Source organism: Gorilla gorilla, chromosome 20, assembly GCF_029281585.2.
Source record: "Gorilla gorilla gorilla isolate KB3781 chromosome 20, NHGRI_mGorGor1-v2.1_pri, whole genome shotgun sequence".
NCBI classification, from domain to species: domain Eukaryota; kingdom Metazoa; phylum Chordata; class Mammalia; order Primates; family Hominidae; genus Gorilla; species Gorilla gorilla.
In genome coordinates this window covers 20,467,354-20,495,005 of record NC_073244.2, presented here as the reverse complement: position 1 = coordinate 20,495,005, position 27,652 = coordinate 20,467,354, and the positions used below count along the sequence as shown (strand labels likewise).

The 27,652-nt window shown below is 52.9% G+C and overlaps 1 protein-coding gene across 4 annotated transcripts in view; it reads right to left on the bottom strand.

The window, feature by feature from the left end:
• The window catches only part of PKN1 (protein kinase N1), a 38,540-nt gene extending 11,393 nt beyond the window's left edge, over window positions 1-27,147 (bottom strand). Inside the window, exons 1-10 of one of the 4 annotated variants that reach the window (XM_055371976.1) lie at window positions 27,072-27,147; window positions 26,825-26,958; window positions 18,545-18,845; window positions 16,372-16,523; window positions 13,522-13,657; window positions 9,619-9,764; window positions 8,974-9,187; window positions 8,081-8,275; window positions 2,297-2,406; window positions 2,062-2,205 (exon numbers count right to left, since the gene is read on the bottom strand). In XM_055371976.1, the coding sequence (XP_055227951.1) occupies window positions 2,062-2,205; window positions 2,297-2,406; window positions 8,081-8,275; window positions 8,974-9,187; window positions 9,619-9,764; window positions 13,522-13,657; window positions 16,372-16,404 (978 nt within the window). In that variant the 5' untranslated portion in view covers window positions 16,405-16,523; window positions 18,545-18,845; window positions 26,825-26,958; window positions 27,072-27,147. Of the gene's footprint in view, window positions 1-2,061; window positions 2,206-2,296; window positions 2,407-8,080; window positions 8,276-8,973; window positions 9,188-9,618; window positions 9,765-13,521; window positions 13,658-16,371; window positions 16,524-18,544; window positions 18,846-19,658; window positions 19,848-26,452; window positions 26,692-26,824 lie in introns of those variants that run through there. The other 3 variants (XM_019015156.3, XM_004060162.4, XM_004060163.5) reach the window with 3 other exon arrangements.
• Between the last annotated feature and the right edge of the window lie 505 nt (window positions 27,148-27,652).

Here is a 27,652-nt window from a genome sequence, read left to right as displayed (position 1 = left end):
AAAGATGGATGGATGAATGCATAGACAGACAAAATGGATGGATGGACACGTAGGTGGGTAAATAATAGATAATATGTGTGTGTATACATATATAGGTAATCTATCATATATATATGTAAAATGGGGTACACATATAGGTTAGCGGAAGATTAAAAGTGTTTTTTAGGATAATTTGGCTAAATGAGGGGTCAAGTGCCCCTTCTCTGTGCCCCAGTTTCCTCCTCTGTCAAATTTGAGTAATAACAGTCCCTCTTTTGTTGGTTGGTTGTGAGAATTAATGAGTTCACGTCGCCAAAGTACTCGCTACAGAGCCTGGCTTATACTATGAGAACTCAGCTAGAAATGTCATTTAGACCAGGGGTTCCCAGCCAGGGAGCACTTGACAGTGTCTGGAGACCTCTGGGCTGTCAAAACTCAGGGGGAGGTGGTGCTACTGACATCCTGTAAGCAGTGGGGAGAGGTGCTACATCCTCTAGTACGCAGGACAGCCCCACCACAGAGGATGATGTGGCCCCAGATGTCAACAGTGCCAAGGGTAGGCCACCTCAATTCAGACCTTCACCCTCACACAGCTGTGGAAGGAATCACTTTCTCTTGACTGTGGCTCTGGTAGCAATCACCACGATATGTTGCCAGGTTTTGTATCTCTTTCCTGGTTGGAAGAAATTTTATAATTTATTTCCTTTTTTCTTTAAACATTTCTAAATTTGGAAATCAGCTTCTTCTTCTTCTTTTTTTTTTTTTAAGTATCTTGCCTCAGAACAAAACCAATCCCAGCTAAGGTCCTATCACTGATGTGGCTAATTAGAAGTGCTTTTCGTCTTCTTTTTTTTTTCTTTTTTTTTTTTTGAGACAAGAGTCTCACTCTGTTGCCCAGGCTGGAGTGCAATGGCGTGATCTCAGCTCACTGCAACCTCTGTCTCCTGGGTTCAAGCAATTCTCCTGCCTCAGCCTCCCAAGTAGCTGGGATTACAGGTACCCACTATCATGCCCAGCTAATTTTTGTATTTTTAATAGAGATGGGGTTTCACCATGTTGTCCAGGCTAGTCTGGAACTCCTGGCCTCAAGTGATCCACCCGCCTCAGCCTCCCAAAGTGCTGGGATTACAGGCGTGAGCCACCACACCTGGCCAAGGTGTACTTTTCTATCAAGGTTCAGAGACAGATCTAAAATGTATCTTCCCCTTCTAGAATACACTGGTCTAAAACATACCTGCCACTTCTGAAAGAGCCTGATCTAAAACTACCTTTCCGTATTAAGAGAAACCATATCTAAAACATATCTTATGCTTCTAAAAGAGCCTGATCTAAAATGTATCTTCCCCTTCTAGAACAAGCAGATCTTTTTTTTTTTTTGTGAGACTCCTGGGCGACAGAGTCTCACTCTGTCGCCCAGGCTGGAGTGCAGTGGTGCGATCTCAGCTCACTGCAACCTCCGCCTCCTGGGTTCAAGCGATTCTCCTGTCTCAGCCTCCTGAGTAGCTGGGACTAAAGGCATGTGCCACGACGCCCAGCTAATTTTGCACTTTTAGTTGAGACGCGGTTTCACCATGTTGGCCAGGCTGGTCTCCCTGACCTCAGGTGATCCTCCTGCCTCGACCTTCCAAAGTGCCGGGATTACAGGCATGAGCCACCAGGCCCAGCCTAGAACAGGCAGATCAAAAGCCTATCTTCCCTTTCTAGAAGAGCCTGATCTAAAACATATCTTTCCCTCTACAAGATATCTACTTCAAACATATCTTCCCTTTCTAGAAGAGCCTGATCTAAAACATATCTTTCCCTTCTAGAAAAAAGCAGATCTAAAACGTCTCTTCCCCTTCTGGAAGAGCCTGACCTAAAACGTATCTTCTCCTTCTAGAAAAGACAGAGTTAAAACATATCTTCCGTTTCTAGAAGAGCTGGATCTAAAATCTATTTTTCTCTTCTAGAAAAGCCTGACTTAAAACTTATCTTCCCCTTCTGGAAGAGCCAGACCTAAAACATATTTTCCCCTTCTAGGAAACTGGGAATGGGGCAGTGAGGGAGAAGAAGCATTTTCTCAGGGTCAGGTGTGGGCTATACCTCGGCCACCAGGCAGCCCTGGGGTTCCATGTCCAGCTGCACCTCATGCCTCTCATTGTCCAAGAAATCCTCCAACTTCAGGAATTTGAGGGCACACAGGCCCCGCTGGTCCCGCCAGAACACAGCCAACTCCAGTTCCCGTGCCTGGAGGGAGAGGAAGAGGGCCATCACTCAGGGTGCCAGAGGCATGGAACCCCTCCTCCTCTAGGCCCTGCTGTCCTCCAACGCAGCTCACCCTCTCCAGCTCCAGAGTGAAGCTCTGGTCCCAGGCATTGGGGCCACATGGCTTCCAAGACGTCTGCCCCACCACTGTGTTATCCAGCTTAAGCACAGTGCTGACTTCACCTGAAATGGGAGAGAGGGCCCAGTCAGAAAATGCTGGCAGTGGCCAGACAAGGTTGCTCATGCCTGTAATCCCGGCACTTTAGGAGGTTGAGGCAGGCGGATCACTTGAGGCCAGGAGTTCAAGACCAGCCTGGCCATCATAGCGAAACTCCGTCTCTACTAAAAATACAAAAAAATTAGCTGGGCGTGGTGGCACGCGCCTGTAATGCCAGCTACTCGGGAGGCTGAGGAAGGAGAATCACTTGAACCCAGGAGGCAGAGGTTGTAGTGAGCCAAGATCGTGCTACTGCGCTCCAGCCTGCGTGACACAGCAAGACTCGGTTGAAAAGAGAGAAGAGAAGAGAAAATAAAAACGGCCAGGCACAGTGGCTCATGCCTGTAATCTCAACACTTTCGGAGGCTGAGGCAGGTGGATCACCTGAGGTCAGAAGTTTGAGACCAGCCTGACCAACATGGTGAAACCCCATGTCTACTAAAAATAAAAAATTACCCAGGCGTGGTTGCACATGCCTGTAATCCCAGTTACTCGGGAGGCTGAGGCAGGAGAATCCCTTGAACCCAGGAGGCAGAGGTTGCAGTGAGCCGAGATCACGCCACTGCACTCCAGCCTGGGCAACAAGAGCGAAGCTCCATCTCAAAGAAAAAAAAAAAAGAAAAAGAAAGAAAATGCTGGCAGAAAGGGGCATGTCTATTATCTTTTTCTTTCTTTTTTTTTTTTTTTTTCGGTAGAGATGAGTCTTGTTATGTTGCCCAGGCTGGTCTCAAACTCCTGGCCTCAAGTGATATTCTCCTGCCTCAGCCTCCCAAGTATCTGGGATTACAGGCATGAGCCACCAGGCCTAGCTGTCTGCTATCTTTTTAATGAATCCTCCCCTCCATAACTTTTCTCCCACTGTAAAGTTTTGCATTTGACATTGAAGCCTTTAATCCAGTTGATTTTTTTACATGGTGTGATGTGAGGCAGGGATCCAAATTCAATTTTATTCTACATGGAAGTCCCAGCCACATACTCCTAAGGATTTATTTATTCATTTATTTTTTGAGCCAGAGTCTCTCTCTGTCACCCAGGCTGGAGTGCAGTGGCACAATCTCGGCTCACTGCAACTTCCACCTTCTGGGTTCAAACAATTCTCGTGCCTCAGCTTCCAAAGTAGCTCAGACTACAGGCGCACACCACCATGCCCAGCTAATTTTTGTGTTTTTAGTAGAGATGGGGTTTTGCCACGTTCGCCAGGATGGTCTTGAACTCCTGACCTCAAGTGATCACTGGCCTTGGCCTCTCAAAGTGCTGGGATTACAGGCGTGAGCCACCGCGCCCAGGCACTCCTGAGGATTTACCCTAGCCAAATGCATGTGGGTATACATCAGGAGATGCATTTATATAAAGTGTATGTAACAGTCCAAAATAGAGGCATCCCACAGTCCATTAACAGGAGAATTAATATTTTAAAACTGCTATACCGTCTTAGTAGCTGAAGTACGAAATTGCTGATATTTAACTATTTTTTTGCTTTCAGAAAGAGGCAATTCGATATGGCTCAGTCTAACATAATGGATTACTAAACAGGAATAAATATGAATGAACTATAGCTTGTCACAACAAAATGGATGAGTCTACCAAAACAATGCTTTTTTTGGTTTGGTTTTGTTTTTTGCATTTTTTTGTAGGGTGGGGTTTCACCACGTTGCCCAGGCTGGGTTCAAATTCCTTGGCTCAAGCAATCCCTCCACCTCGGCCTCTCAAAGTGCTGGGATTACAGGCATGAGCCACTATGCCTAGCCCCTAAACAATGTTGAATGAAAGAAGTCATGTGATAGAATAGTCTGTATGAGCCTGTCAATATAAAGTTCTAATACCAGGCAAAATTAAACAAAAGTTTTTGGGGATGCAAACATGGGGTTCTACAACTACAAATTATAGCAAGGAAATGATAAAAGTCGGGAGGGTAGCCACCTCTATGGCAGAGGAAGGAGGTGGAATTGTGGAGGAGACAAGAGGGGGCTTCTGGAGAGCTGGAAATATTCTATTTCTTTTCCTTTTTTTTTTTTTAAGATGGGGTCTCACTCAGTTGCCCAGGCTGGAATGCAGTGGTGCAATCACAGCTCACTGTAGCCTTGACCTCCTGCGCTCAAGCAATCCTCCCACTTCAGCCTCCCAAGTAGCTGGGACCGCAGGCACAAGCCACCATGCCCACGCCTGGTTAATTTTTGGTTGGTTTGTCTTCTCTTTTTTTCCCTTTAGTTTTTTTTCTGTGACACAGATTCAGGAGGGCCTGATGACATGTACCCCCAATTTTTTTTTTTTTTTTTGAGACAGAGTCTTGCTCTGTCACCCAGGCTGGAGTGCAGTGGCACGATCTCGGCTCACTGCAAGCTCTGCCTCCCAGGTTCATGCCATTCTCCTGCCTCAGCCTCCCGAGTAGCTGGGACTACAGGCGCCCGCCACCACGCCCGGCTAATTGTTTGTATTTTTAGTAGAGTTGGGGTTTCACTGTGTTAGCCAGGATAGTCTCGATCTCCTGACCTTGTGATCCACCCGCTTCGGCCTCCCAAAGTGCTGGGATTACAGGCGTGAGCCACCACACCTGGCCATACGTCCCAATTTTTAAGTTATTTGTAAAGACAAGGTCTTGCTATGTTGCCCAGGCTGGTCTTGAACTCCTGGGTTCAAGTGATCCTCCTGCAAATCCCAAAATGCTGGGATTCCAGGCATGAGCCGTGGCACCTGGCTGCCATAGTCTATTTCCTAACGCAGGTGGTGGTAATATGGGTGTCTGCTCTCCTGTTACTCTTCTCCACACTCCCTTTTTTTTTTTGTACATACGTATTAATTTTCTCTCTTTTTCCTTTTTTGCCATGAGATTACAAATCAAATTTTCTTTTAAAAAAATTATGGCCAACATGGTGAAACCCCATCTCCATAAAAATACAAAAATTAGCCGGGTGTGGTGGCGCACGCCTGTAATCCCAGCTATTTGGGTTGGCTGAGGCAAGAGAATCGCTCGAACCGAGGAGGCAGAGGTTGCAGTGAGCTGAGACGGTGCCACTGCACTCCAGCCTGGGCAGCAGAGGAGAATCTGTCTCAAGAAAAAAAAAATTATGGTAAAATCCATGTAACATAAAATTTACCATCATAATCACTTTGAAGTGTCCAGTTCAGTGGCATTAAGTACATTCACATTGCTGTGCAACCATTACCACCATCCATCTCCAGAACTTTCACCTTACAAAACTGAAACTCTGTCCACATTAAATAATAAACTCCCCATTCCCCCTCCCTCTACTCCCTGGCATCCATCATTCTACTTTCTGTCTCTATGAATCTAACTACTCTAGGAACCTCATTTAACTGGAATCATACAATATTTGTCTTTTGGGGACTGGCTTATTTCACTTAGACTAATGTCCTCAAGATTCATCCGTGTTGCAGGATAAGACAGGATTCCTTTCCTTTTTTTTTTTTTTTGAGACAGTGTTTCACTCTGTCATCCAGGCAGGAGTGCGGTGGCATGATCTTGGCTGACTGCAACGCCTGCCTCCTGGGCTCAAGCGATTTTCCTACCTCAGCCTCCTGAGTAGCTGGGATTACAGGCATGTGCCACCACACCCGGCTAATTTTTGTATTTTTAATAGAGATGGGGTTTCACCATGTTGGCCAGGCTGGTCTCGAACCCCTGGCCTCAAGTGATCCACCTGCCTCGGCCTCCCAAAGTGCTGGGATTACAGGCATAAGCCACTGCGCCTGGCAGGATTTCTTTCCTTTTTAAATCTGAGCAATGTTCCATTGCATGGCTGGCCCACGTTTTGTTTATCCATTCATCTATTGGTGGATCTGGGTTGCTTCCATTTTTGGCTTTCATAATGCTGCTATGAACACAGGTATACATATCTCTGAGACCCTTTTATTTTTTTAAAATATTTTTCTATCACTATTTTTAAAACTGACAAATAAAAATTATATATATTTATCATGCACAACATGTTGTTTTGAAATATGTATGCATTATGGAATGTCCGAGGCCCTGTTTTTAATTCTTTTGGGGATATGCCCAGAAGTAGCTTTGGATCATATGGTTACTCTTGTTTTTTTGTTTGTTTGTTTGTTTGTTTTGAGATGGAGTCTCATTCTGTCACCCAGGCTGGAGTGCAGTAGCATGATCTCTGCTCACTCCAACCTCTGCCTCCCGGATTCAAGCAATTCTCCTGCCTCAGCCTCCAGAGTAGCTGGGACTACAGGCGTGCACCACCACCAAGCCCGGTTAACTTTTGTATTTTTAGTAGAAATGGGGTTTCACCATGATGGCCAGGCTGGTCTTGAACTTCTGACCTCAGGTGATCCACCTACCTTGACCTCCCAAAGTGGTGGAATTACAGGTGTGAGCCATTGCGCCTGGCCTGCTTACTCTGTTTTTACTTGTTTCAGGAACTGCCAATATTCCTTCCTTCCTCCCTCCCTCCCTCTCTCTCTCTTTCTTTCAGACAGAGTCTTGCTCCGTTGCCCAGACTGGAGTGCAGTGGCTCGATCTAAGCTCACTGCAACTTCTGCCTCCTGGGTTCAAGCGATTCTCCTGCCTCAGCCTTCTGAGTAGCTGGGATTACAGACACACACCACCATGCCCAGCTAATTTTTGTATTTTTAGTAGAGATGGGGTTTTGCCATGATAGCCAGGCTGGTCTCGAACTCCTGACCTCAGGTGATCTGCCCCCCTCAGCCTCCCAAAGTGCTGGGATTACAGGTGTGAGCCACTGCACCCAGCCATGCCAATATATTTTCCAGAGGGCTGCACCATTTTACATTCCCACCAACAGTGCACAAAGGTTCTGATTTCTCTCCACATCCTCACCAACACTTATTTTCTGTTTGTTTTGTTGGGTTTTTAAAATAGTATTAGTCATCCTAATGAGTATGATATATTGGTTTCTTGTTTGGTTTTCCTTTCTTTTTAAATTTGTTTTATTTATTATTATTATTATTGAGATGGAGTCTTGCTCTGTTGCACAGGCTGGAGTACGGTGGCACAATCTCGGCTCACTGCAACCTCCGCCTCCTGGGTTCAAGCAATTCTCTGCCTCAGCCTCCCGAGTAGCTGGGATTACAGGCACCCACCACCACGCCTGGCTAATTTTTTTGTATTTTTTGTAGAGATGGGGTTTCACCATGCTGGCCAGGCTGGTCTTGAACTCCTGACCTCGTGATCCACCCGCCTCGGCCTCCCCAAGTGCTGGGATTACAGGCATGAGCCACCACACCCAGCCTTTTTTTTAATCTAAATAAACTTGAAATTTTTTTCTTTTTTTTTAATTTAGAGACAGGGTCTCTCTGTCATCTAGGCTAGAGTGAAATGGCTCAATGATAGCTCACTGCAGCCTAGAGCTCCTGGGCTCAAGTGATCCTCCCACCTCTAGAATAGCTAGGACTACAGGTGCGGGCCACCACATCTGGCTAATTTTTACATTTTATTTTTTGTAGAGACAGGGTCTTGCTATGTTGCCCAGGCTGGTCTCAAACTCCTGGCCTCAAGTGATCCGTCCACCTTGGCTTCCCAAAGTGCTGGGATTACATGTGTGAGCCACCACACCCGACCCCTGGCTTATTTTTTAAAGGTTTACAAATATGGGACATTCCAGGTCCCCAATGCCACCTCGTTTCTCAGGGCCCACGATGCCCACTCACTGGTGTTCTCGGCTTCTGATTTGAGGCTGCTCCGGCCACTGAGGCTTCCGCTTCGGCTGTAAAGGCCCCGGGCTGGGCGGCTCAGGAAGGGGGGGCGGCTGTCTGGGGTCCCAGGTCCCCCCACTGAGGGCGTAGGGTTCCAGGGGATGGTCTCTGGGAGGTCTCTGCAGCCCACCACTCGTACCTCCAGGGTCCCTGCAGGAGGGGAAAGCTCAGCAGGGGGCCACTTCTGGGGCAGGGTGAGCGGAGGGGACCACAGCGGGGAGGGGACACATCCAGACGCAGCCATGGTACAAGTGGGAGCCAGTGAGGGACAACCAGAATGGAGCATGGGGCATGAGGCCGGGATGTCCGTGCTGGGATAGGAGAATATGAGAGAAGCAGTCCTTCCGGGAGGGGCTCGGATGCGGGAGTTTAGGGGCAGAAGAGAGGCTCAGGGTACAGGCCGTGGGCCCAGGCAAGCAGGAACAGGGTAGGACTAGGGGTTCTAGGGGAGGACTCGGTGGACAATCTGAGGTCTAAGATGGGCTAGGGGTCTACGGTGGGGCTGGTCTGGAGGGGTAGATGGCTGAGGGGTCTGTGGAAGGTGGGGCTGGCTGGTCTGCAGCAGGCGGGTAGGAGGCTCATGGCTGAGCGTTGTGAGGCCGAGGTGGGGCTGGGGAACAAGGGCTGGGAGAAAAATACTGGGCCAGGTGAAGAGAGATGGAGAAACTGAGGTGTGGAGGGCGGGGCAAGAGCCCAGAATCAGAGGGCAAAGGAGGGGAGGACACAGTGGTGGGATGGGAGTCCAGGGTTGGGGAGAGTGGAGATTGAAGTCGGGGGTCACAGGAATGGGGAAATGAGAGGAGTCGGAGGCCCAGGGCTGCAGGAGTGGGGTAGGGTCTCAGGCCCACCTGTGAGCGGTGCGGGCTTGCACAGGGTGCTGTAGTGCGTGGCGGGAAAGGGCCCGGCCAGGCGGGTGCTGAAGGCAGCGGACGAGGCCGCAGCGAGCTCTTCTCGCAGCAGCCGCCCCTTGGGGTGGTCGGCGGGCAGCTCCCCAAGTCTCCGCTCCAGAGCCTCCCGCAGCAGCCCCAGCTTCTGGTTGGATTCTGTCAATTTCTCCTGGGCCTGTGGTGGGAAGTGTGGGGCTGGGGGCGGGACCAGGCTTGCCCCTTCCCAAGTGCAGGCCTAGGCCCCACCCCCAGGCTGAGTCTCACACTGAGCTCCTCCCTAGAGGGCTAAACCTCAAACCAACTTGGTCCCACCTCTGGGAAAACCAGGCCCCGCCCCTTGGAGAGGCCCCTCCCCTCACCGAGGGCCATTCCTGCCTGAAACCATGCCCCCTCGCTGAGGCCCCGCCCATCACAGTTGCACTGTTCCTGCCTGACGCCCTGCCCCTCACAGTAGTCTACCCTGGCTGAGGCCCCACCCCTTATGAAGGTCCCACCCCCTTTGAGACTCCACCCCTCACCATGGGTGTTCCTTGTGAAGTCCCCGCCGGTTGCTGAAGCCCCGCCCCTTGCTGAAGCCCCGCCTCTAATGAAAGCTCCGCCCCTCACCTCGCTGACTGCCTTGCGGTCCGGGGCCTTGGCAGCGCTGAGCAGGCGCAGTACATTCTTGGCACCCTCGGCCACCGCGTGCTCCACTCGGAAGTGGTGCCGCAGCTCTTCGATGCGTAGCTCCACAGCCCCCAGGTCAGGACTCCCTGTGAGCGTGGAATACAGGGCAGTGAGGCTAGCCTGCAGCGCCCCACCAACCTAGTCGCAGACACAGCCATTCGCAGGAACAGGCACGGGCCACAGACAAACCATCATGAAGACGCATCACGCTTCATCCAAGGGGCAGGCACAGTGACACTGTCGCACTGTCACCTGCAGGCAGCCACACTTCCACCCAGACTCTTTTATCCAAACACCATCACTCACAGGGCCAGTCCTAGGGAAAAAGTTACCCTGTTACGGGGGACAGTCTGGGCAATGATACACAGGCACACTGTCACCCCACGCTTACCGATAGACACATTGTCACGGTCCCTCTTCACCTCCAGGGATTTGCACAGGGACAGACGCAGGCACGTTGTGGCCCCCAGGGACAGCCACATTATCTAGATTCAGACACTGTCACCCAGGGGCTGTCACCCTAACAGACAGGAACATCTAAATCATAGGCCAAGCATGGCGGCTCAGGCCTGTAATCTCAGCACTTTTGGAGGCCAAGGCAGGTGGATTACTTGAGGTCAGGAGTTTGAGACCAGCCTGGCCAACATGGTGAAACCCTCTCTACTAAAAATACAAAAATTAGCTGGGCACAGTGACGCATGCCTGTAATCCCAGCTACTCAGGAGGCTGAGGCAGGAGAATCACTTGAACCCAGGAGGCGGTGGTTGCAGTAAGCCGAGATTGCGCCATTGCTCTCCAGCCTGGGTGACAGAGTGAGACTCTATGTCATTAAAAAAAAAAAAAAAAAAATACTGTCATACCCGTGTTGACACACCTCATTCCCCAATGAACAGTCACCAGGTTACACAGTCAACCAGGCATGGTGACACCCATGGACATTTGGACAACCACAGCATACTACATTTACACAGATGGTGTCAGTCACAAAGACACTGTTAAGAGACTCAGTGTTTGTCTCCTACCAAATTCCTATGTTGAACCCCTAATCCCCAGTGGGATGGCACTTGGACTTCTCCAAGTGCCTTTGGGAGGTAATCAGGGTTAGAGGAAGTCATGGAGGGAGGGCCATCATGATGGGATTAGCGCCCTTATTGGAGGAGGAAGAAGCTGGGTGCAGTGGTCCATGTCTGTAATCCCAGCACTTTAGGAGGCTGAGGCAGGAGGATCACCCGGGGCCAGGAGTTTGAGACCAGCCTGGGCACCATAGAGAGACCTTGTCTCTACTAAAAATAAAAAATAAATTAGCGAGGCATGGTGGCATGTGCCTGTAGTACCAGCTACTTAGAAGGCTGAACAAGGAGGATTGCTTGAGCCCAGAAAGTCGAGGCTGCAGTGAGCTGTGATCACGCCACTGCACTCCAGCCTGGGTGACAGACCAGGACCCTGTCTCAAAAAACTAAAAATGAAAAATAAGAAGAGGAAGAGACACTAAGGCTCTTTCTCCCTGTGAGGGCGCAGTAAGAAGGGAGCCATCTGTAAGCCAGGAAGAGCGCCCTCACCAGGAACCGACCACGCTGGTACCCTGATCTGGAACTGCCAGTCTCCGGAACTGTGAAAAACATAAATGTCTGTTATTTAAGCCACTCAGCCTATGGGACTTTGTTATGGCGGCCCAAGGAGAGTAAGGCAGGCACTGTCGCACTGACACTGTCACACTGTCACCCACAGGGACACATGGCATTACCACTTTGTCACCAGCGTAGGCACACTATCACCAGAGGAACACATACTCTGTCACAAAGATGTAGTCACCCTGCCACATAGAGACACTGTCATGAGTCAGACTCTGTTACACAGACACGGCCCTGTCATCTTGGGCACAGGGACACCATTATAGGGGCAGAGAAACACAGTCACAGACACAAATGCATTTATGCCCAAGCACAGGGTCAAGAAAAGGGGCACAGGCCAGGCATAGTGGCTCACACCTATAATCTCAACACTTTGGGAGGGTAAGGCAGGAGGATCACTTGAGGTCAGGAGTTTGAGACCAGCCTGGGCAAGACCTAGTCTCTACAAAAAAAAAATTTCTTTTAATAAGCTGGGTGTGGTGGCACACGCCTATGGTCCCAGCTACTCAGCAGGATTGCTTGAGCCCAGAAGGTCAAGCCTGTAGTGAGTTATGATCGCGCCATTGCATTCCAGCCTGGGCAACAGAGCAAGACCCTGTCTAAACAAAAAAAGTGTGTTGGCCAGGCACGGTGGCTCATGCTTGTAATCCCAGCACTTTGGGAGGCCAAGGCAGGCGGATCACGAGGTCAGGGGATCGAGACCATCCTGGCTAACATGGTGAAACCCCGTCTCTACTAAAAATACAAAAAATTGGTAGGGCGTGGTGGCTCAAGTCTGTAATCCCAGCGCTTCGGGAGGCCAAGGCAGGCGGATCATGAGATCAGGAGATCGAGACCATCCTGGCTAACATGGTGAAACCCCGTCTCTACTAAAAATACAAAAAAATTAGCCAGGCGTGGTGGCAGGTGCCCGTAGTCCCAGCTACTTGGGAGGCTGAGGCAGGAGAATGGCATGAACCCAGGAGGCAGAGCTTTCAGTGAGCCGAGATTGCACCACTGCACTCCAGCCTGGGCGACAGAGCAAGACTCCGTCTCAAAAAAAAATACAAAATTTAGCCGGGTGTGGTGGCGGGCGCCTATAGTCCCAGCTACTCAGGAGGCTGAGGCAGGAGAATGGCGTGAACAAGGGAGGCAGAGGTTGCAGTGACCAGAGATTGTACCACTGCATTCCAGCCTGGGCAACAGAGCGAGACTCCATCTCAAGAAAAAAAAAAAAAAAGTGTGTCCTTGCAGTGTGTGTCAGTGCGACAGTGCACGTGATTGTGTGCCTGTACTGTGGATATCCACATGGACTTCACAGTGACTATGTGTGATGGTAGGATCACACATTCCTTTGTCTCTGGGTGTTGTCGCAAGGATGGGTGACTGGATGACTTTATTCCTAAAAGTCCCAGTGACTGATAAAGCGCCATGTGGCAGCAGGTCTAGGGGTGACAGTGAGACTGTGTGTTTTTGTGTGTGTGTTTTTTTGAGACAGAGTCTCACTCTGTTGCCCAGGCTGGAGTGCAGTGGGGCGACCTTGGGTTACTGCAACCTCCGCCTCCCGGGTTCAAGTGATTCTCCTGCCTCAGCCTCCTGAGTAGCTGGGACTACAGCTGCGTGCCACCACGCCCAGCTGATTTTTGCATTTTTAGTAGAGACAGGGTTTCATCATGTTGGCCAGGCTGATCTCGAACTCCTGACCTCGAATGATCCGCCCGCCTTGGTTTCCAAAGTGCTGGGATTACAGGCGTCAGCCACTGCACCCAGCCGAGACTGTGTTTATAAGGCAACATACCTGTGACTATCAACTTCCTTGGAACTGTGTCTGTGTTATTGGTGTCCAGGTGAGTGACACATGTGGACACAGTGTGACTGTGAGTGTCTGACTCTCTGTGACCAAGTGCCAGGGTCATTATTCAGAATAGTCAGGCAGTCAAAAACATAGTAAATGAATGGGCGTGGCTGGGTACCAATAAAACTTTATTGACAAAAAAAAGACAATGGATAGATTTGGTCTGAAGGTGGTAATTTACCAACCCCTGATGTAATCCAAACTTTGCATGGGACAAAATGGGAAGCTCTGGCCCAGAGACGGTCAGGAATGTGTTGAAGTCTCACAGTGGGTCACAGGACCCACCTCCCTGCCCCAGAAAGGGACTCATTATGGAGCTGGAGGCTGAGCCCTGCAAGGCGAGATGCAGGCTAAGCTGCCTGGAAGCAAGGGACTCACCTTGGGTGTCATCCGGGGCTGCCTGGTTCTCCAGCTGGCCGGCCTGCAGCGCCCGGCGGAGTTGCATGCGGATGATGTCAATCTTGGTCTTACTGTCCTGCAACATCTGCTGGGCTGTCAGCAGCAGCTTCCGGTCCTGGAGGCAGAGACAGTCTGAGAGAGGAAGGCTAGGTGGTTGGGGTCTAGCCACACCATGCAGGTCCTAGGTGACTGTGGCAGAGTGTTCACATGTGGATGTAACAACACGCATTTGCAGGCCAGGCACGGTGGCTCATGCCTGTAATCCCCGCACTTTGGGAGGCTGAGGTGGGTGGACTGCTGAGCTCAGGAGTTAAAGACCAGCCTGGGCAACATGGCAAGACCTTGTCTCCACAAAAAAATGCAAAAATTAGCTGGGCGTGGTAGTGTGCATCTGTGGTCCTAGCTACTCAGGGGGCTGAGGCGGGAAGATCACTCAAGCCCAGGAGTTAGAGGCTGCATTGAACTGAGATTGCATCACTGCCCTCCAGCCTGGGAAACAGAGCAAGACCCTGTCTCAAAATAAATAAATAAGTAAATAAATGTACTTCATGCATTCCTGGAAACAGTGGCATGATGTAGTCCATGGAGTCCTCAGCCTCCTGAGTAGCTGGGATTACAGGCGCCCACCACCATGCCCAGCTTTTTTTTTTTTTGAGACATAATCTCGCTCTGTCGCCCAGGCTGGAGTGCAGTGGTGTGATCTCAGCTCACTGCAACCTCTGCCTCCCAGGTTCAAGCGATTCTCCTGCCTCAGCCTCCCGAGTAGCTGGGATTACAGGCATGTGCCACCACGCCCGGCTAATTTTTGTATTTTTTTAGTAGAGCTTGGGTTTCACCATGTTGGCCATGCTGGTCTTGAACTCCTGACTTCAAGTGATCCGCCCGCCTCAGCCTCCCAAAGTGCTGGGATCCGCGCCCCGGCCTACTCTATTCATTTTCACTGGGTCAGTATTACCCCCAGGGCGGGAGGCAGAAATTCTTAGGGGGTGAGAAACTCTTATTCTTTTTTTGTATAATGCTCAGATACATGTAAAAGATATACAATTGATCTAGGTTTTAAATTTTCATAGAATGGTGTTCAAATACTTGTACACAGGTGTTCATAGCAAAACTACTCACAATCGCTAAAAAGGTGGAAACAACCAAATGTCCACCAATTGATAAATGGGGCGCAGTGGCTCACATCCGTAATCCCAGCACTTTGGGAGGCCAAGGCAGGAGGAATGCTTGAGCCCAGGAGTTCGAGTCCAGCCTGGGCAACACAGACCCCTATCTCAATAAAAATAAAAATAAATTAAATAAATTAAATAATGTTAGGCCAGGCGAGGTGGCTCACATCTGTAATCTCAGCACTTTGGGAGGCCGAGGTGGGCAGATCACCTGAGGTCAGGAGTTCGAGACTCGCCTGGCCAATATGGTGAAACCCCGTCTCTACTAAAAATACAAAAATTAGCGGGACGTGGTGGCATGCGCCTGTAATCCCAGGTACTTGGGATGCTGAGGCACGAGAATCGCTTGAACCCAGGAGGCAGAGGTTGTAGTGAGCCGAGATCACGCCACTGCACTCCATCCTGGGCGACAGAGTGAGACTCCGTCTCAAAAAATAAATAAAATAGTGTCATTTAAAAAATCCATGCAGTCTGTCCTCCCATGTGACATTCACATGGAAGGACATGCACACACCAGCCTGTGGGTCTGGACATTAATCCTCTAGCTGTAGGTTGGCTTGTGCTTGTGGTGTCAGAATTTCTGGGTGTTGTTGGAGACCTGTGTGTTCCTGGGACTGATTGGCAGGACGGGGGATGTGTGTGTGTCTGTGCGTCCGTGTGCACCAGTCTCTGGGTATGAATGTAAGAGTGTGTGTGTGTGTCCAGATGTGGCTGTGGTGGGATTCTCCATGTGTTGCTAGATGTTGTTACCACTGTGTGTCTCTAGATGTTATGACAGCATGTGTGTGTGTGTGTCTAGATGTTATGATGGTGTGTGTGTGTCAAGGTATGACATGACTGTGTGTGCTTGTAACAGGAGACACCGTCAGCAGTGAGAGGCGGCATGTTGCCCTGACTGTGGATGGGCCTGAGGCTCTGCAGGGGACTGTGGGAGGAGGGGAGACAATTTGCCACATGTCTGTCTGACATCACCCAAAGTCATGCTTCCCATATGCCCCCATGAGCTGCCTGTGCCTTAGTCCTGACACCAAGTTACACCCATCAGCCAGTATGTCCCCAATCCAAAGGCTCCCAGCCTCCCATGGGGGCAGCTGTAGGCTGCACCCTATGCCCCCAGCCTGTGATCTGCTCACAGGCGTGTGCATACATGTGCGGTGTGTGTGCAGATACACGGGTGGGTGTGTACATGTGGGTGTGTACATGTGCGTGTGCATTGCAAATGTGTATGCAGGTATAGGTGCACAGGCAGGTGTGTGTGCATGTGCAGGTGTGTGTGCACATGGGGGGTATATGTACACATGCTGGTATACGCACATGTGGGTGTGTGCAAGTATGCATGCACGTGCAGCTGTGTGTGCACGTTCAAGGGTGTGTACACATACAGGTGTGTGCATGTACAGATGTGGGAGTACATGCCAGTGTGTGCACATACAGGTGTGGGTGCACACTTGAGTGGGTGTGTGTACACGTGGACAGGTGTGTACACATGTGGGTGGGTGTGCACGTGTGGGGTGTGCATGCGCAGGTGTGGGTGCACATTTGAGTGAGCGTGTGCACACGGGGACACGTGTACACATGCAGGTAGGTGTGCACATGTGGGTGGACTGTACGCACACAGGTGTGGTGTGTGCACACGGTGTGTGTGCACGTGCTGCCTCACCTTGGTGCTGCCATTGCTGTAGGTCTGGATCATGTTCTCCGCCCCCTGCTTCACCTTCAGCTCAATGGCCAACTGCTTCTCCAGGCCCGCCACGCGGCTCAGGTTGGTGGCCGAGCAGGTGGGGCCACCCGCACCAGGGGACTGGGGGCCATCTGGAGGCGACAGGTGGGAGAGAGTCACCACGCATCGTCACCTCGGCCTGCCTGGGAGGCTTCATCCTCAGCCCAGCCTGGGCATTGCCCCTGGGGCATGGGGGAGGGGGAGCTGGGGGCCAGCAGACAGGCAGGCAGGGGGACACCAGGGCCCAGCAGTCTACCCACCCACCCTCCCAGGGAAACCCCTCGGGGCTGGGGCAGAACCCAGGATGAATGAGTGCAGGCGAGCGCCCAGGTGTGTTAGTGTGTCCTTGGTGCTGGGTCCACTGCATTTGAGAGGCCCGTGAGTAACTACGTACATGTCTTGTGTGAGCCTATGGGTGTGGGAGTGGTGCCATCTGTGAGCTGCAGGGTGTTGGCATGGCTGAGTGTGTGTTTCCCTAGGTGTTAGTGTAACTCTGTGAGACGCCATGTGTTAGAATGACTGTCTGAGATTGTGGGTGTTGGGAGATGCTCTGCGTACATCTCTGACTGTTGCTACAACTGTGAGTTCAGATCTCCAGGTTGGTATGACTGAGTCTCCGGGTGTTGGCACATCCGGATGCATGTGTCTGCGTGAGTCTCTGAAGAGTGGTGTGACGCTTGAGGGGACCCTGGGTGCAGAAATGACTGAGGCTGGGCGCAGTGGCTCACGCCTGTAATCCCAGCACTTTGGGAGGCCGAGGCAGGCGGATTGCTTGAGGTCAGGAGTTAAATACCACCCTGGCCAACATGGCAAAACCCCGTCTCTACTAAAAATGCAAAAATTAGCCAGGCGTGGTGGCTCATGCCTATAATCCCAGCTACTTGGGAGGCTGGGGCAGGAGAATCACTTGAACCTGGGAGGTGGAGGTTGCAGTGAGCCAAGATCGTGCTATTGCACTTCAGCCTGGGTGACAAGAGCAAAACTCTGTCCTTCCCCACCAAAAAAAATTCAAACCGCTGAGTGAGGTGGCTCACACCTGTAATCCCAGCATTCTGGGAGGCACATCACCTGAGGTGGGTGGATCAGTTGAGGTCAGGAGTTTGAGACCAGCCTGGCCAACATGGTGAAATCCCATCTCTACTAAAAATACAAACATTAGTTGGGCGTGGTGGTGCAAGCCTATAGTCCCAGCTACTCAGGAGGCTGAGGCAGGAGAATCACTTGAACCTGGGAGGTGGAGGTTGCAGTGAGCTGAGATTGCACCACTGCTCTCCAGCCTGGGTGATGGAGCAAGACTCCATCTCAAAAAGAAAAAAAATGTAAAACCAATAAAAATTTTTTAAATTAAAAAACAGGCTGGGTGCAATGGCTCACGCCTGTATTCCCAGCATTGGGAGGCCAAAGCAGGAGGATCACTTGAAGCCAGGAGTTCTAGCCAAGCCCTGGCAGCATACCAAGACCCTTTCTCCACAAAAAAAAAAAAAAAAAAAAATTAAATTAGCCAGGCATGGTGGTGTATGCCTATAGTCCCAGCTACTTGGAAGGCTGAGGTGGGAGGATTGTTTGAGCCCAGGAAATTGAGGCTGTAGTGAGCTTTGATCACACCACTGTACTCCAGCCTGGGTGACAAGGCAAGATCCTGTCTCCAAACAAAAACAAAAATAAACAGTCTTTGGGTATCATCCATGTAACTGTGGGAGTTTCTGGGTATTCGTGTGACAGTGTGCACATCCTTGAGTGTTGCCTGGGTGTTGGCGTGGCTGTGTCTGGAGGTATTCGTGTGACAGTATGTGCACCCTTGGGTGTTGCCTGGGTGTTGGTGTGGCTGTTTTTTTAGGTGTTTGTGTGACTGCATGCACATCCTTGAATGTTGCCTGGGTGTTGGCGTGGCTGTGTTTAGAGGTATTCATGTGACAGCATGCACAGTCTTGAGTGTTACTGGGTGCTGGTGTGGCTGTATGCACCTCTCTGGGTGTTGGTGGCTACGGGGGTCATGGCATGCATCTCCCTGGGGGTCCATGGAGATGGGTTAACCTGGCTCTGGAGACCATGGGTGAGCCAGTGAGCAGTGGAACCCCTGGAGTCCCGCATCCCCAGAGGCATCCCAGCTTACCGTGGGTGGCCGCCGGGTCGGGAAGCACCACGTGAGCGTGCAGCTCCTGCAGCTGCTGGTGCAGCAGGTCGAGGCGGCGCGAGGAGCCCCGCAGCAGCAGCTCCACGGGGCCCAGGCTGCGGCCCAGGTCAGTGGTGGCCCGCCGCAGGTTCTCAGCACCCTCCTTCAGCTTCAGCTCCTTGCGGATTTCCCGCCGCAGCCGCTCCCGCTCCAGCTCCAGCTGCTGCTGTACCCCAGGGGCTGCCAGGTCTGCCCCGGCCAGGCCCAGCTGCTCTAGCAGGGACCAGCTGCGAGGCTCACTCTGAGGAGGACAGAGCAGGGTCAGTGGAGCTAGGAGAACTCCAGGTGCAGACCACATGCAGCCAGCCTGGCCCAGCCTCTGCCCTGGATTGGGGCTCCCAAGACAGGGCCTGCTCTACCTCCTCGGACTCCCAAAACTGGAAGGTGAGGAGGCCTTGCCACTGCTTCCTGACCTCCCCAAACTGGGAGGTCTCAAGAGCAGGGCCTTGTCACCCCCACCACCACAGCGTCCCCCACATTAAGGGGGTCTCAAGAATAAGATCTGTCTCCCTTCTGCTGCCTCCCCCAAACTAGAGGGTCCCAAGGGAAGATTCCTTCTTTTCTCTGCTGCTCCCCGAAACTAAGAGGGCCCAAGGGCAGGCCCTGTCTTCTCTCTGCTGTACCCCTAAAACTACAGGGTCCTGAGGACAGGCCCCATCTTCCCTCACTTGTACCCTGAAACTATGGCATCCCGAGGGCAGGCCTCATCTTTCCTTGGCTACACCCCCAAAACTAGGGTATCCCAAGGGCAGGCCAAGTCTTCTATCTGCTGTACCCCCAAACTATGGGGTCTTGAAGACCCTCATCTGCTCTTCTCCTATGTTCAACAACTGGGACCCTAAAAAGCAGAGCCCGGTCTCCTTCCTTCTGTCTCTCCCCAACCTGGGAGCCCCAAAGGGCACTGGATAGTCTCATCCTCCAGACAGAGAACTCTGAGGCCAGCGCCCCATCTCCTCTCCTTGTTCCCAAACTGAGAGGTACCCGGGGAAGGACTACTGGCCTGTGCCACTTGGGGCCCCCTTCTGCCTGCCCCCACAGGGACCCTGGACCCCACCTCCAGCTCCTGCTCCGAGGGGTTATTGGCCTCCGCCATCCTGGGTCCGGGCTGAGGGCCCCGCCCTCTTCCTGAACCTCAGCCCCACCAGGGCCTCTCGGCCGCCACTTCCTCTTTCCTGTCAACTCCCAGCACCCCTCGCGCGGGGCCAACTCCAGGGCATCTAAGGGACCTCCTGTTCCTCTAGATGAAACCCAGGGACAGTCCTTGCTCCCTGTCCCTAGAGAATGTCCAAGGTGTAGGCAGTTTGTACATTCACACACTCATGGTGTATCCATGAGGGGACGCAGGCTCCGGGGGCTGACTTGAGTGTGCACTAACTTTCAAATACATATGTGGATATGCACAGAACACAGGCTCACAAATGTTTGCACACTTTCTTTTTCTTTCCTTTTTTTTTTTGAGACAGAGTCTCCCTTTGTGTTGCCCAGGCTGGAGTGCACTGGTGTGATCTTGGCTCACTGCAACCTCCGCCTCCCAGGTTCAAGCAATTCTCTTGCCTCAGCCTCCCGAGTAGCTGGGATTACAGGCATGCGCCGCCACACCCAGCTAATTTTTGTATTTTTAGTAGAGACAGGGTTTCACCATGTTGGCCAGGCTGGTCTCAAACTCCTGACCTCAGGTGATCCGCCCCCCTCAGCCTCCCAAAGTGCTGGGATTACTGGGCGTGAGCTACCGCGCCTGGCCTGTGTTTGCACAGTTATGGCTGCAGGTGTGTGCCTGCAACACAGGCTCACATGTGTGCACACTCCCATGCCTGTGTGTGTGGATGAAACAAAGATCCACACACAGGTGCACACTTCTACACCTGCAGGTGTGTGCCTGGAAAATGGGCTCACAGTGTACCCATTCCCATGCCTACCACATATGCACTTATTTGCAAACACATACAAGTGCTTATGAGCTTCGCTCTAGAACCCATACAAGACACGCTCCCACCTGCCCGAGAGGGCACGGCCCACATGCTCATGCGTGTGCACATGCTCACACACATATGCACGCTCCCCGAGGCCCCTGTAGCGCATCCATGCTCCCACAGACCTCCAGCCCTGCGACTACCTGCATATGTCCCTCCAGACTCTCCCAGCCACCCCTTGTCCCCGGCTTCCCCTTCAGGGTCAGAACAGCCACTTCTTCAGAGGTGAGGCCCCTTTCCTGCAGACGGGCCCTCCCAACTTCCTGCTTCCTCTCAGTCCAGTCGCCAACTGTTATTGACCATAGCTGAGAGGCCCAGGGTCTCAGCCAGCCCAGTGGCACCTCCCTCAGGCCAACACAATTAGGGGATAGCACTGGGGGACTGGGCTAAGAATTTCCAAAACCAGGCCAGGCACGGTGCCTCACGCCTATAATCCCAGCATTTTGGGAGGCCGAGGTGGGTGGATCACCTGAGGTCGGAAGGTCGAGACCAGCCTGACCAACATGGAGAAACCCCGTCTCTACTAAAAAAAAAAAAAAAAAAAAAAAAAAAATACAAAATACAAAATTAGCCGGGTATGGTGGTACATGCCTATAATCCCAGCTACTCGGGAGGCTGAAGCAGAATCACTTGAACCCAGGAGGCAGAGGTCGAGGTGAGCCAAGATCGTGCCATTGCACGCCAGAGTGAAACTCCGTCTCAAAAAAAAAAAAAAAAAGAATTTCCAATTTCCAAAATCACGCCGGGCGTGGTGGCTCACATCTGTAATCCCAGCACTTTGGGAGGATGAGCGAGGCAGATCACTTGAGGTCAGGAGTTCAAGACCAGCCTGGCCAACATGATGAAACCCCGTCTCTACTAAAAATATGAAAATTAGCCAGGCATGGTGGCACGCGCTTGTAATCCCAGCTGCTTGGGAGGCTGAGGCATGAGAATCGCTTGAACCCAGGAGGTGGAGATTGCAGTGAGTCGAGATCACACCACTGCACTCCAGCCTGGGCGACAGAGTGAGACTCTATCTCAAAAAAAAAAAAAAAAAAAAAAGAATGCCCCAAATCAGCAGCCTACAAAACCACTTGCTAAGCACACAGTAACATTCAAGAACAACTTATGATGGCATTACTTCCTGATAAGCTCATCATAAGTTGAAAATATCATAAGTCAAAAATGCATTTAATATATCTTACCTACCAAACATCATAGCTCACCCTGGCCTACCTTAAACGTGCTCAGAACACTTACCCAAGCCTACAGTTGGGCAAAAACGTCTAACACAAAGCTACTTTACAGTAAAGTTGAATATCTCATGTAACTTTTTTTCTTTTTTTTGAGACAGGGTCTTACTCTGTTGCCCAGGCTGGAGTGCAGTGGTGTGATCATGGCTCCCTGCAGTGTCTACCTCCTGGGCTCAAACAGTCCTCCCAGCTCAGCCTCCCGAGCAGCTGGGACTACAGGCATACGCCACCACACCTGGCTAATTTTTGTATTTTTCATAGACATGGGGTCTCACTACGTTGCCCAGGCTGATCTCGAACTCTTGGCCTCAAGTAATCCTCCTGCCTCGGCCTCCAAAAGTGCTGGGATTACAGGTGTGAGTCACTGCCCCGTGGCCAGGGCCTTGATTTAAAACAAGAGCACCCAGATTCCAAATGCTGGCTCGGAAATGGCCCCCTGGGGTTATCTCCTTCAGCTGGGAGCATCCATTTCACAGACAAGGAATGTTATCCTTGGCTCGTGACTGATCTCAAGCACAGCTGCCCCCAGGCAGGAATGCCACAGACCAAGTGTATCATTCCCACCATCTTCCCAATCCTCCCTACTAATCTTGAGCAGCTGCCAAGAATCTCCCCACTTCACAGGTGAGGAAACTGAGGCTCAAGGAAGTCACAGTAGTATGTTTTGTTCGTTTGTTTGAGACAGAGTCTTGCTCTTTCGCCTAGGCTGGAGTGCAGTGGTGCAATCTCGGCTCACTGCAATCTCCACCTTCCGGGTTCAAGCAATTCCCCTGCCTCAGCCTCCTGAGTAGTTGGGACTACAGGCACGTGCCACTGCGCCCAGCTAATGTTTTGTATTTTTAGTAGAGACGGGGTTTCACATGTTGGCCAGGCTGGTCTCAAACTCCTGACTTCAAGCAATCAGCCAGCCTCGGCCTCCCAAAGTTCTGGGATTACAAGTGTGAGGCACTGTGCCTGGCCAGTAACAGTTTTCCATGGAGGGGAGATTTTCTCCCCATACCCGGGGACATGTGGCAACATCCAGAGACATTTTTGGTTGTCATGACTGTGGGTAAGGAGGTGGCTTCTATCAGGGTGAGGCCAGGGATGCCACTCAACGCCCTGCAGTGCACAGGACAACCTCTACTGCAAAGAATGACCCAGCCCTGAATGTCAGTAGTGCTAAGGCTGAGAAGCCTACGGTTAAGGGTCATAGATTTGGCCAGGTGTGGTGGTTCATGTCTGTAATCCCAGCGCTTTGGGAGGCTGAGGCAGGAGCAGTGCTTGAGGTCAGGAATTGGAGATCAGTCTGGGCAACACAGCAAGACCTACAAAAATCTCTACAAAAAATAAAAAAGTATTGGCCAGGTGTGGTGGCTCTGCCTGTGATCCTAGCACTTTAGGAGGCCAAGGCCGGAGGACTGCTTGAGCTCAGGAGTTCGAGACCAGCCTGGGCAATAACGGTGAGACCCCCATCTCTACAAAAAATGTAAGAATTAGCCAGGTGTGATGGCATGTGCCTGTAGTCTCAACTACTTGGGAGCCTGAGGTGGGAAGCTGGCTTGAGCCCAGGAGGCAGAGGTTCCAGTGAGCCGAGATCACACCATTGCACTCCAGCCTGGCCAACAGAGCCAGGCTTTGTCTCAAAAAAGAAAAAAAGAGGCCGGGCGCGGTGGCTCATGCCTATAATCCCACCACTTTGGGAGGCCGAGGCAGGCAGATCACGAGGTCAGGAGATCTAGACCATCCTGGCTAACAAGGTGAAACCTTGTCTCTACTAAAAATACAAAAAAATCAGCCGGGCATGGTGGCGGGCGCTTGTAGTCCCAGCTACTTGGGAGGCTGAGGCAGGAGAATGGCGTGAACCCAGGAGGCAGAGCTTGCAGTAAGCCGAGATCAAGCCACTGCACTCTAGCCTGGGCGACAGAGCAAGACTCCATCACAAAAAAAAAAAGGAAAAGAAAAAAAGAAAGGCTGGGGGCAGTGGCTCACACCTGTAATCCCAGCACTTTGGGAGGCCTAGGCGGGCAGGTTACTTTGAGCTCAAGATTTCAAGACCAGCCTGGGCAACATGGCGAAACCCTGACTCTACTAAAAATACAAAAATTAGCCAGGCGTGGTGGTGTGCACCTGTAGTCCCAGCTACTCGGGAGGCTGGGGTGGGAGAACGGCTTGAGTCTAGGAGGCAGAGATCATGCCGCTGCACTCCAGCCTGGGTGACAGAGTGAGACCCCAGTCTCAATTTAAAAAAATAAAGAAAAAAAAAATCAGCCAGGTGTGGTGGTGCATGCCTGTAGTCCTGTAGATCAGGTGTTTGAGGCTGCAGTGAACAAGAATCTCGCCACTGCATTCCAGCCTGGGTAACAGAGCGAGACCCCGTCTCTACAAAAGTAAAAGGAAATTAGCCAGGCATGTTGGTCTGTGCCTTTTGTCCCAGCTACTTGGGAGGCTGAGGCAGGAAGATCACTTGAGCCCCGGAAATTGGAAATCGAGGCTGCGGTGACATAGGATCGCACCGCTGTACTCCAGCCTGGGTGACAGAGCAAGACTCTCTCCTCTAAAATAAATAAATATAAATAAGTAAATCAATAAGGACACAGATTCACACCCTGAGCTGCTGACCAGGACGCTTACCAGTAACGACTTCACAGCAGCCCCGCCTGCCAAGTGCTGGCGAGGTCTCGGTCTCTCTCTCCCATGAACACCCTCTTAGTCCCATTTTTCCTAGGTCAGAACCGAGGCTCAGAGAGGCGAAGGCACTGGGCCCAGGACACACAGCGAGGAAGTGTCAGCACTGGAATTTAAGCCCAGGCTCACCAAATACCACCCTCGCTCAGAAGGCCCCACCCCATCCCCAGCGGGCAGAGGGAGCACACAGCCAAGAGCGGGGCCAGCTCAACTGGGGAAGTCCAGGCAGAGAGGAGAGGTGGCCTCCCTCGGCCCCACCTCCAGCAGCTGAGGTCTGTAATGCACAGAGGGAGGGAGGCTGGGCTCCTGGGTTCTCCTCCCCTGAGTGACTCACTTCTACCCAGGGCACAGGGGTCACCTGAGGGCCAGCAAGGCAAACCCAGGACTCAGGGCCCTGGCCTGGCCTGTCCTATGGAGAACCCCTGCTCCTCCGCTGCCCACCATGGAGCGGAGACCTCAGACCCAGAGGACCTGCCTCCCATAATCCCCATCTTGCCAGAGCAGCCAGGGACCTAGACCCCCATATCCGGAGATTTCAATGCCTTGGGCGTTTCCGGAATCTGGACAGGACATCCGTTTGCAGGACACAGAACAGACAGGCACACGTTGGGACAGACAGAGGGACAGGGCAGCAGGCCCAAGCAACCACGAGAGAGGGGTGACCAGGAGGGGGGAAGAGACTGGGGAGGAGATGGGAAGGGGGGACCAGGGCGTGGGTCCAGCCTCATTGCAGGAATCACAGCCTGTCTGGGTCATGTGTGGGATGCGCCAAGCGCATGCATGCGCCCGGGGATTCCTACACAGCCCTCCCTGGACCGGGGGTAGAGGCAGGGACCCCGGCCCATCCCGGCCCTGAGGTCTGACCTTGTGTGATCGGCAACACCAGATACGCCCAGCTCCTCGGCAAGGCCGGCAGGCCATCAGCAGGACTGGGAAGGCGGGAGGGACCGGGGGTTACCGGGGAGACACAAAGGGGTCGGGGGCAGGTGCAGAAGGAGACGAGAACCCAGTTACACAACAACCACAGGACAATGAACTGGATGGTGAGGTGCTAATGGGGGCACCGAGGCACAGACATTTCTCAGATTTGGGTCACTTGAACCAAAGAAGGTTGGCAGTCACCCTGGCCGTGCTTGTCACAGACGGGGAAGATGAGTCCAGGTCAGAGATCCCCACCAGGTGGCACAAGGGGAATCTGGCTGGGCGGGAGGCTGGTGCCAGTCACGTGTGTGTGTTAGCAGGGTGGGGGTGACCCAGCCGTGCCCAGCCACCATGCAAAAAAGTAGGATTCTATATACGGGAGCATCCCTGGCCTGTTGACTGAGACACTCCCCACCCGGGAGAAGGTTCCACCTGACAGCCCAAGGGTGGGAGTGGGGGTCCCCACTCCCCCGACCTAATGCAGTGACTCGGGTACTTCCGCCAACAGGTGCCAATCTGGGTGGCGTCTGGAACATCATAAAGCTGTCTAGAGGCGGGGGTGGCTGGAGCTTTGTTATGCGGGGGAAGGGCACGGGCCGGGCCCAGCAGCCTCCTCCTCTCCCAGGGCACTGCGCCAGGCACATGCCCCAGGTGGAGCGGCACCTGCCGGGTAACCAACCCTGGGGAGGGGGATGAGTTTGGGGGCGGACGAGAGGCACTGGGACTCCCAGCCAGCCACAGACACCCGAAGTAGAGCCTCCGCCGCGCCCCTTCTAGTTCTCCAGGAGAGGCCGAGTTTGAGGGTGCAGCAGGGGTTGCCTCCAGGATCGCCCCCAAACCAGCCCCGTCCACATCGCCACCTGCCGAGAAGGGGGCCTCGCTGGCTCCACAGTCCCGGCCCAGGGAGGGGGCGCCGGGCGCTCCGGAGGCCCCCGCCCTCGCCATCGTCACCCGAGTCCCGTTCCGGGGGCTGGGGGGGCTCCCCCGGCAGCGCGCGGGCGGGGTCCGCCGGCGCCGTCCGGTCGCCCCGGGACTCCAGACGCAGGTGTGCCTACCTGCACGGCGTCGCTGGCCATGTCCTCCTGCCGCCCGCCAGGGGTCCCCGCGCGGAGGGAGGGGCGGCCAGAGGAGCGCGCGTGCGCCCCGGGCGTGGCGGGGAAGGGGCGGGCGCGGCGCGACCCTCCCCGGCGCGCGGCCCGCTCCGGCCTGCTCGGCTCCCGCCTCGCCTGGCCAGGCCGCCGCGTCCCCGCGCCGCGCCCTCCGGCCCCAGCGGCCGCCGGGCCTGGTCACGTGACCCCAGAGGTCGGCGCCCGGGGAGGGGGCGGGGCAGAGGGGGGACGGGTTCCCAGAGGCCCCCGGGGCTGCGGGGTCCCGCCCGTCCGCCCCCTCGGTCTCCCGAGCCCGGAGCACCCCCCTCGGCTCCCCACCTTTCCTCTTTCCGGGTCCCGAGACGACCGCACGCTGCCGAGGGGTCCCCCATTGGAGCGCGCGGGAACCCGAGGAGAACGGTTCCACGCGTTCAAGCCGAGAGCGGCGGAGGCCTTTGGGCCTCCCGGGACCCCTGAAAAAACAAACAGAATAACCCTCCACCCCACCCTACCCCGGTGCATTTGCAAGCTCGGGACGCCTGCATCTGTGGTCCCCTATTCAAGGGCATGGAAGTTTCCCCGTTACCTGGAGACAAGCTGTGGGCGGATCTGCATTCAAATCCCAGCGCTTTACGCCTTGGGGGAGCCAAACCCTTCCGGGCACCTCATCTGTGAAATGGGAATGATGCGCTCACCTCCTAGGTGTTGGTAAAATTCAATAAGACAGTGCAGGCCAAGAGCTGAGAACACACTAGACGCTCCATAAGTGTTAGCTGCTGTCACTTTTAATGTTATCGTAATTGTTTGTTTGTTGTTTTGCTATTTTTGGACGGAGTTTCGCTCTGTTGCCCATGCTGGAGTGCAGTGGCGCGATCTCGGCTCACTGCAACCTCCGCCTCCCGGATTCAAGTGATTCTTCTGCCTCAGCCTCCTGAGTAGCTGGGATTACAGGTGCCCACCACCATACCCGGCTAATTTTTGTATTTTTAGTAGAGACGGGGTTTCATCATGTTGGCCAGGCTGGCCTCGAACTCCTGATCTCAGGTGATCCGCCCGCCTCGGTCTCCTAAAGTGCTGAGATTACACAGGCCTGAGCCACCGCGCCCAGCCTCTATTATCGTTATTGTTATTAAAAGAGGTTTGAATCCCAACTCGCTGTTCATCCTG